General features: G+C 38.2%; 1 protein-coding gene across 1 annotated transcript; it reads right to left on the minus strand.

The window, feature by feature from the left end:
- Positions 1–872: 872 nt before the first annotated feature.
- Positions 873–6,744, minus strand: LOC107857401 (disease resistance protein At4g27190-like). Its single transcript, XM_016702282.2, is given in 4 exon segments — positions 873–1,509; positions 1,722–4,023; positions 4,026–4,230; positions 5,170–6,744. Coding segments are annotated over 3 exon segments (3,024 nt in total). The 5' UTR covers positions 5,701–6,744; the 3' UTR covers positions 873–1,509; positions 1,722–1,735.
- Positions 6,745–9,806: the final 3,062 nt, after the last annotated feature.

Here is a 9,806-nt window from a genome sequence, read left to right on the forward strand (position 1 = left end):
ATTTTATGACTGATTCAACCCATTCCTGACGACGAACATCGATTCCGGCGTGGATACTGCCGAAAAACTCTAACCCGCCGATCTCTCTCTCTGTCTCTCTCTTCGTCACTCTCTATGCTACTCTCTCTCTCTCTCTCTCTCGATTCTATGTGTGTGTGTGCGATTTCTGGTTCTTATTGTGCGTGGAGAAGAGCCGAAAAAGAAAGAAAAAAATGGAGTTTTTTGTTCGTGGGTCTCACTTCCCTATCCGTGAATGTGTGTGTGCAAGTGTCAATGATGGGTGTTCATTTTTCAGTAAAAAAATGGAATTCGTGAAGATGAGTGCTCTGTGTGAGAAGAAGAAGAATGAGGAAAAGAAAAATGGCGTGAGGTGAATAGTGAAGAAGAAGAAGAAAACTCCAACCCCCCTTTTTTTCTTATGATTTGCTGTATATATATGTATGATAATTGTGGAGTCCATCTCTTAGTGGTGGGGCCCCCTCTTCCTTTTTATTTGTTATTGTGAGGATAAAAATGTGAGTGGGTAGGGAGGTGGAAGCTTTTGATTGGGTAGGTTATTAGGATAAGATAAATTAGTTAGAGATATTGTTTTTGTTTATTTTTTTGTATTTTTGTGGGATATAATTACATGGGGTTGGACACATGGTAAGGTGAACTAAAAATGAATAAAATTAGACTTCGGGAGGGACAAAATTAGGTGTCTACAGACACCTTTAAAATTTATGTGATATGCAAGTGTCGAGTGACCATGAGACACAGTGCGGACGAGTTGAAGTGTCTAGATGTGCAGTATCAAGAAGTATTTACTTGTTAGTTGACGTAAAATTTTAAGTCCCTATCTTTTTATTGTATATATAGCAAATGTTAAATCCCTTTTGGTTTCTTCATATGTTATATATATGTATATATAGTATATTCTAAGTTTTGATCAACATAAGTCATTTTTTAAATCAATTCACCAATGTAATATGTTTTCTAAAAACTTTACAAAACTAATGTAAACGTTGTTGGCAGTAACATATTAGGTTTTAAAAAAATTAACAGACCTCTTGATAGGAGGTTTGTCTGTGCTATCATGAGAACAAAGACAAAGAAAACCAAGTTCACTCACTGGGCACAATCGAAACAAGAAATTACTCAGTGTACAATCAAGCAATCAAAATACCAAACCAGAAAGCACGAGTACAAACAAGGAACAATTGTTGGCAGAAAATGCATTACCACAAACTTGACTGGTTAAGAAAATACATTACAACAAATACATTACAACAAACTCGACTGGTAATAGGAAACACATTACAACAAACTCAACTGGTTAATGAAATACATTACAACAAACTTGACTGGTAATAGGAAACACATTACAACAAACTCAACTGGTTAATGAAATTCATTACAACAAACTCGACTGGTTAAGGAAATACATTACAACAAACTCACTGGTTAACTTTATCTCGAAACCTGTGTCTCTCCAGTGCAGGAATGTCCTTTCTCATCTTCTATTCTTCCCTGAATGAAGCAATAAAAGCACAATCTCAATTTAATGCAGATTGAAAACATTATCCATCATACCGAACACACCCTATCTGTTCATCTTTCTTGTAAAATAATTTGAGCATTTAATCCAAAACATTAAAGCTACAGGTGAAATAACCCTTTTATAAGAAGAACATTATAATACCATCAACAATTGAAAATATGAAAGTAAATTGGCACATCACCTTTGATCCTTCTGTCATCGGTAATACCATTCTTTGTAACAATGCTCTAAATTTAACTTGAAGTTGTCATCATCCCATTCCAGTTGGCTCCACCATTCTGATTCTCCTTCTATTATTTTGATGTTTTTGGAGGTTTGAATAGAGAGAGGCAACTTCCTTAATCCGTCACAATCGATCACCGTGAGTTCCTCCAAGTGTTCCCACATACTCTGTGGCTCCCCCAACGTTGCTAGTTCAGGTAAGTCGTTCAAATCTAACTTCCGAACTCTTGGAATTTCTGAGTTGATAAGTGTTGCCTGATCACTTGAGCTGCATTGCACATACAACTCTTCTAGCTGAGGGCAAACCATAATTCTAATTTCTTCCAAGTGCTTGGGTACATAACAAGCTCCATCATCTTTGAAAACATATGTTAAACTTACACATTGAAAGATTACCAGTTCACGTAATTTAGAAAATCTTAGACCCAAATATTGACCGAAATCAGAAAAACTTCTTAAATTATTTACTGAAACGAGGCCGAGATGTTCTAGATTTGGCAAAGGGTCAAATTGCCCACTTTCTCCTTCCACTAGTCCAAAAGAACAAGAACAGCACTCTATCTTTAGTAATTTTAATCCATTAAAAGTGTTGTATGCAATCAACTTCCTGAGACCCATGCATACGTGCAAGTACAAATGTGAAGCAAACTGCAACATGCCCGAGAGCTCTCCGTTACTGAAAATTTCACACTTGAAGACATTTATCGCCCTTTCTGACTTGTTGTATGGTACATAAATTGAAGTTTCCCCAACTCTAATGTGAAATTCTTTCAATCTAGTCATCCAGGTGTAATCTCTATTAAAAAATGATGAGCTGTCCACTCTAATAGAAAGATAAGTCAGATTGTATAGATATGATATCTCATCAAAAGAAGCCGCTCCAAGAGAGCGAGATGATATCTCATCCAAAGAAGTCTCTCCAAGAGAGCCATACGACAGATCTAACATTTCAATGCTAGGGAATTTAAGGAAAAATCCTTTGCTGATGCTCTTCATATTATCAACAGGCATATTTAATAGCCTCAGATTTATCAAATTGTCCATTCCTTGCGGCAGACAACTCAACAATGTTTCATCACAATCGAGCACTTGCAAATTGTGAAGATTAGCAATCGGTGGTAACTCTTTCAACGCAAAGCAACTTTGTAGTATTAGAGCACGGAGTTGACATAAACTATTGATGGAAGAAGGCAGTGCTTCAATATTAGTTTGACTCAGATTCAGAACTCTTAGAGCTGGAAATGCCAAAAAGAATTCCTGGGGTATTTTCTGAAGGGGATAATTGTCTTGCAAAAGTAAAGATGTTGTCTTTGGACATTTCGTGAAGCAATCAGGTAGACATTCAATTTTGTTGCTTACGAAAGATACTCTCTTGACAGAAGCTGATATTGTAATAAGTGATATCTCAGTCAACCCAATTCCAGCTTGAAAAACAGAAGTGTGTTCATCCCCAAAGGTACTAGCAATCCATCTAGCAATATCACGAACCACGTCATGCATCTTCACACAATCCACAACCTGCCCCGGAAAAATCACCATCCCATGGTATTCTAGCAAGCATGCATCCTTTAATCTCTCAATCATTGTGATTCCCCTGTTGTAGGCTTCTTCATATGTGTCATGTTCACCGAGGATCCCCTCCGCCCACCAGCAATGTATCAGATCATCTGTTGGAATAGCCGCCGGATATAAGGAGCAATACAAGAAACAACTTTGAATGTCACCTCTCTTTTTGTTCACACGTTGGCTTCTTTGCTCTGAGGATGATTCAATATCCTGAGATCCAAAAGAATCGAAACTCCACTTGATGACCTTGTAAACCTTATCTTCTACAACTTTGCTATGAGGTTCGGACATTCTAAGTGATTTCAAAGCATCTTCCCAGAGCTCGACCCTCGTCTGCCCTCTCATGGATGATCCAATAACAATGATTGCTAAAGGTAAACCATCACACTCTCTTGCAATTTCCTTTGCCAATGGATGGATTTTCTCCTGATTGACAATATCTCCCACATTTTTGGCAAACAGTTGCCAAGATTCATCCTCGTCCAATGTGTAAACCTTCATTTCAACATCTGTTTTCATTTGGCTACAAACACTCAAAAAACGAGAAGTTATAATTACCATGCTTCTCGCGGAAAGTTGGGGCACCCCTACATCATCCAAATTTATAGCTTCCCAAACGTCATCCAATATGAGAAGAAAACTCGTTTCTTTCTCGAGCCTTTCACAGATTTTGCTGGCAATGCTTTCTACACTGCCTCGTTATCTACTGTGAGGCTTAATCTACTGGCAATTTGTGCTTGAATCTTTCTTACGTCTATTGGTGGTTTTGGGACTGTAACCCATATCACAACCCCAAAAGACAGTTTGGAACTTGGCACATTCTTTAAGAGCTCGTTGTTCAGATTCTTCACCAAAGTAGTTTTCCCAACTCCTCCGGTACCCCATACACCGATAATGCATACCTAAAAGGATTCAAAATCCAAATAACTTTACCCAGTGAAAGATGCACCAACGAACACACAGAAGAAATTTAGAAAATTAGTGAAATAAGAACGTTGGAGGCTTTGATCATTATAATCTCTTGAACTCAAGTTTGTTAATTTCTTCGCATATGCATTATGTTGTATTATAAAACAATGCATAACAACAGTCTTAAAATTGAATCGATTAACATTTAGACAAAACGTGTAAAGGACAACCCGGTGCGCTAAAGTTACCGCTATGCGCGGTATACGGGGAAGGGCCCCACCACAAGGGTGTATCGTACAACCTTACCTTGCATTTCTGACAAAGTCTGTTTCCAAGGCTTAACCCGTTGCCACGTATGTGCTACATAGGCACCAAGGGGATGAAAATTCCACTTTTAATTAGTTCAGGGTAATAGTACCCCCTTTTAAGTTAGGTGTGTCACAAATTTTTGGGTATAGTTCAGGGGGTAATTGTGTATTATCTCTTAAAAATACAAGACAAAATAAAAAGTTATGATCATTTAGATATTGGAGACTTGTGATAAAATAGTTGAACTAATTATGATTTTTTAAAAATAACAAGAATACCCTTGGTCGTCCCACCTATTCACTCTTCTATATAAAAAATAAATAAATAATATAATATAATATAATATAATATAATGATATTATATAATATAATATAATATAATATAATATATCGAAATATGTCTAACTAAGAAATATCAATTAAACAAACGAAGGTTTTAATTAAATGATAAAATTACACATATCATAGAATTTTTAAGTAATTGTATGATTCATCAAACGCCAATATTATGACCCCAATCATTTAAATTTTAAACATAATTGTACTAATTAACCTAAAAGAAATTATGTAGGCAATCAAATAACTTCAATAATTCGAGGCAAAGCAAAAATTACAATTAATACCTTATCATCTTCCAATAGTCGTAGGAGTTGGTTGAGATTCCTTGTTGCAGCTGGCTGGCCTTCTATTGATGGTCCCGGGATGTGCTCAACTTTTTTCATCCGGTAAATTTCTACCACCAAATTGGATCCAAAGTTTTCTCCGACCTTTATAAATCTGCATTGTTGATCCCGGATGTTCTTTGCTTGAGCGGAGACTTCCGAGCGAAGGCTGCATTTTGGACACCATTTATATGTAAGTGTCTTAGCCGCTGCAATGCTTTCTTGCATAGCTTCCCATTCATTCTCGAGCTTCTGAACATCTTCGAACCACTTAACAACATCTGGTTTTGGCTTATAGCCTTCTCGCACCGCTACTTCCACCTTCGCTTTGACGTCGTCTCTAAACCTTGCTACCTCCTCCATTTCCTTCCTTAGATTTTCAATTTTTGACGAGAAACGGACGATACTTTCAATTTTAGGATAGATGCATTTGGATACAAACTTTACCACCTCAACAACAAAGCCACCTACTGCATTAAAAAGTATTTCCATTGAACAACTGTTGAAGTAAAGAAAGAAAAAAAATGTTTCTGATTATCAAGTGAAGCTAAACTGAATACTTCTTCTTTGTTTAAGGCACTACTTAAGCAAAATCATTAATAAGTTTTATATTATTGTTGTGGAGCCTCTTCAATCTTTGTGGAGCCTCTTCAATCTTGCTAGGAAGGGAGAATATGTTTCCTTTTAGAACTACTATAAACTTTCGATCAGTGTTGCTCGGACTCTTCAAAAATGTCATCACGTGCGTGTTGGATCCTTCAAAAGTAGTGTTTTTTAGGAGGATCCGACACAGGTGCAGCAACATTTTTGGAGAGTCCGAGCAACTTAGCTTTCGATAACCGTCCTTTTCCACTATAAATTTAAAAATATTTGTTGATCCATCCACTTTTAACTAGAGATATCGGGTTCGAGTCCTTAAATAAAGAAACTCCTGGTAGAAAACACCGTGCATATTGAATGGTTGAGATTTAAAAGAAGAATAATTTAACCTGTGATGAAGTGCAAGATAAATACTTTGCACAGTAACTTTATATTTTATTTTCCTTCTTTATTAAAGCAGAATTCCAAGAAAATCTTTAATAAGTTTTTAACAGTTGTTGTGGAACCTCTTCATTCTTGTGCAGATAGGAGAAGAATGATTCCTATTATTTTAATATAAGTACTTTGGACAACCTTTTTTTTCCAACTATTTAATTGACAAAGCAAAAGTATAAGAAGGAAAAGAAGAAAAAGAATGTTGCCAAGCAAGAGAGTTTTATATTATATAAATGATACTTTTGCAATTCCTTTATTCTTGAGAAATGAGTGAAGCAAGAGTTTTCCCTATTGTATACTCCCTCTGTTTTAAAAAGAATGACTTAGCACGGAGTTTAAGAAAATTGGAAGATCGAGTTTGACTTGCTCAACGAATTCGATTTCCTTTATGTCTTTCTCTACCAGGACCTATTTGGGGGTTTTATCTAGTACCTCTCACTTCTCGAAAAAACAATCCATAAAGTCCTCTGTAGGATTGGCAGCATCCCCTCTCAAGGTACGATTCCAAGACAAAATCTCTTGAAAGAGAAAAAAAAACAAGAATGTTTTCTATCCTTGATTTGCAAATCTTTGTTCTCGAAACACAGTAACCGGTAATACTCGTTTTGAGATCCATGATTGTGAAGTGTGGTCTTTCCTTCTGACCAATACTTTTGAATCTTGTAGTCTTAAATTAAAGTTATGTCAGATATACCAAAATGCCCTTTAACCATGTGATCTTAAATTTTTCATGTGGAAAGTTGGAGGCAAAACTACTAGGGGATGGGCTTCAGCCCCCGAAAAAATTCTGTGTGAAACTTCTCGGGTGGTCCCTCGACGACCTATTAAATAGAACAGGTTGCTTTGGCGGTGCCGAGAGAGCCATTTTTCAAGTAAAATGGGTGAAAAGACAGGAATTGCGGATTTTTTGCGAGTTTTGGTGGGTGTTAGCCCATGGTTCGGCGGGTAGGCTTCGGCACCGAGAAAAATTCTGGATGAAGCTTCTCGGCAGGTCCCCCGATAGCTTATTAAATGGATCGGGTTGCTATTGAGGGGCTGGAGGAGCCATTTTCCAAGAAAAATGGGCAAAACAATAGGATTATTGAGTTGTTTGCAAGTTTCGGTGGGTTCTAGCCCACGGTTCGAGGGGGGAGGGGACTCAGCCTTTGGAAAAATTGTTGGGAAAACTTCTCAGACAGTCTCCCGACGACCTATTAAATAGATTGGGTTGCTTTGGTGGGTCTGGGAAGCTATTTTCCAAGTTAAATGGGTGAAACAGCAGGTATTGTGGGTTTTTGCTAGTTTTGGTGGGTGTTAGCCCACGGTTCGGGGGCGGGTTCGAGCTCCGAAAAAGATTCTAGGCGAAACTCCTCGGGTAATCCCCCGACATCTATTAAATGGAATAGGTTGCTAAGTCAAACGAGCGAAATGGCAGGAATTGTGGGTTGTTTGCGAGTTTCGTTTGGTGTTAGCCAATGGTTCATGGATGGAATTGGACCTCGAGAAAAATTCTGGATGAAACTTCTTGGTCGGTTCCCTAACGGCCTATTAAATAGATTGGGTTGTTTTGGCAGAGCTGGGGAATCATTTTCCAAGTCGAATGGGCGAAACGATTGGAATTGTAGGTTTTTCTGTGAAGTTTTGGTGGATTTATGCCCACGGTTCAAGGTGTGTGCTCGGGCTCCGGAAAAAGTTCTAGTGAAATATCTCGAGTGGTGCCCCGACGACCTATAAAATGGATTGGGTTGCTTTGGCAGGGATGGGAGAACCATTTTCGAACTCAAGTGGAAAAAAATGGCAGGAATTGCGGATTTTTTGCGAGTTTCAATGGGGTTAGAACATGGTTCGGGGGTTGGGCTTGGACCCGGAAAAAAATTCTAGCGGAACTTCTCGCGCGAACCCCCCATGGCCTATTAAATGGATTAGGTTGTTTTGGCGGGGCGGCGTCAGTCATTTTCTAACTCAATCGGGCGAAACGACAGGAATTACAGGTTGTTTGCAAGTTTCGGTTGGTGTTAGCCCATGATTCGGGGGTGGGCTCGGTCCCCGAGAAAAATTCTGAGCAAAAGTTCTGGGGCGATCCTCCGATGGAATATTAAATGGATCGGGTTGCTTTGGTGGGGAAAGGGGAGCCACTTTTCAAATCAAACGGGTGAAATGACCCATATGATGACACCCACGGAAAATCTCAAAAAATCCTCCATTTTTAGTATTTCTCTCAAATGCCGTAGGAAAAGCCTTCTCCCACCCTTCCAGACCAACATATCTCATTTAATAGGTCATCAGGGGTGTGCCCAAGAAGTTTTGCTCAAATCCCATTCCGGCGACCGCACCCACCCTCTGATCCCAAGGCTAACACCCACAAAAAATTGCAAAAACAAAAAAGGTTCATTTTCAGTATTTCGCTCGTATTCCTTGGGAAACCCTCCTCTCGCCTCTATAGACCAACACATCCCATTTTTGATCGTTTGAGTTCGTGAAGTGAAGGTGAAGTAAAATAACATTGATATATTTGCTTTTGTTCATGTTAAGTGTCTTTGGAAATTATTAATGGTTTGCAATTGAAGTTTTCAAATGATGTTAGATATCCCGTTTTTCTAGTTGCTAATAAGAACTCTGAAGCAGTTAGTTTTCGCGTTGTTTGATATATATGGTGATAGTTGTATAGACTATGAAGCAAGCTCGGTGAAGCTTCATGTTTCATGATAGATGCTTGGTGGTTTGTTACGAGTCGTTCTGACGTCAGTCTAGATGCTGTAACACGATAACGATGGCTTGACCATATACCAATTTGGTTTATGTATTCACAAGCTACTGGCGGTTTTTAACTTCATGTGGAAAGGGGCTCCAAAAGGCTTAAATCTTTACCATGCTTGGGGTTTCTGTCACAATATTCTGTACCTTTTGGTCGGAATTCTCAAGCATGAATAGATAGTTGCTTGTCGTGTTTAATACGATTGCCTAAGCGTGGTATACTCCCGACTTGTATTCTATTTATAGTCCATTCACAATTCCATGTGCAACCACACTGACTTGTAATATCATCTTTCCTAAAGCCCTGCTAGTATCTACCATAATGTATTATTAGTAGCTACAATTTCCAAAAGAAAAAAGAAAAAAAAGAACCTTCAAGTTGCTGCAACTTATAGGCTCCAAATAGATTGCAACATGAGATGATATTCTGGCAACCTTCAGGATAGATGATATGAGAGTGGTTCCCTAGAAATCCAAGTCGATTAGATGAGTGCAAAAAACCTGACTTATTTCCCCAACAAGAGCTTATAAATTATATGACTCCATTTATCCTCGCATTCGAACTTTCTCGTGTCCAAGCCTCAACCAAAGTCCCAAAAATGGATACAAAAAAAGCAAGGCTGTATATGCGTGTATACAGAAGATATACACCAGATATACAAAACGCTGGAAAGTACCTTAATCATTTTTAAATATCGTGGTGTCCGGGCTAACTTGTGCGCACATCGACTAATTCCATAGGACATCCACAAACCCCAGAACACAAAAAAAAAATTACTAGTAAGTTTTAGCTTTTTTATAGTATCAATATCTTTCTTTATGCTTAGGTG

Source organism: Capsicum annuum, chromosome 1 (genome assembly GCF_002878395.1).
Source record: "Capsicum annuum cultivar UCD-10X-F1 chromosome 1, UCD10Xv1.1, whole genome shotgun sequence".
Lineage (NCBI taxonomy): Eukaryota > Viridiplantae > Streptophyta > Magnoliopsida > Solanales > Solanaceae > Capsicum > Capsicum annuum.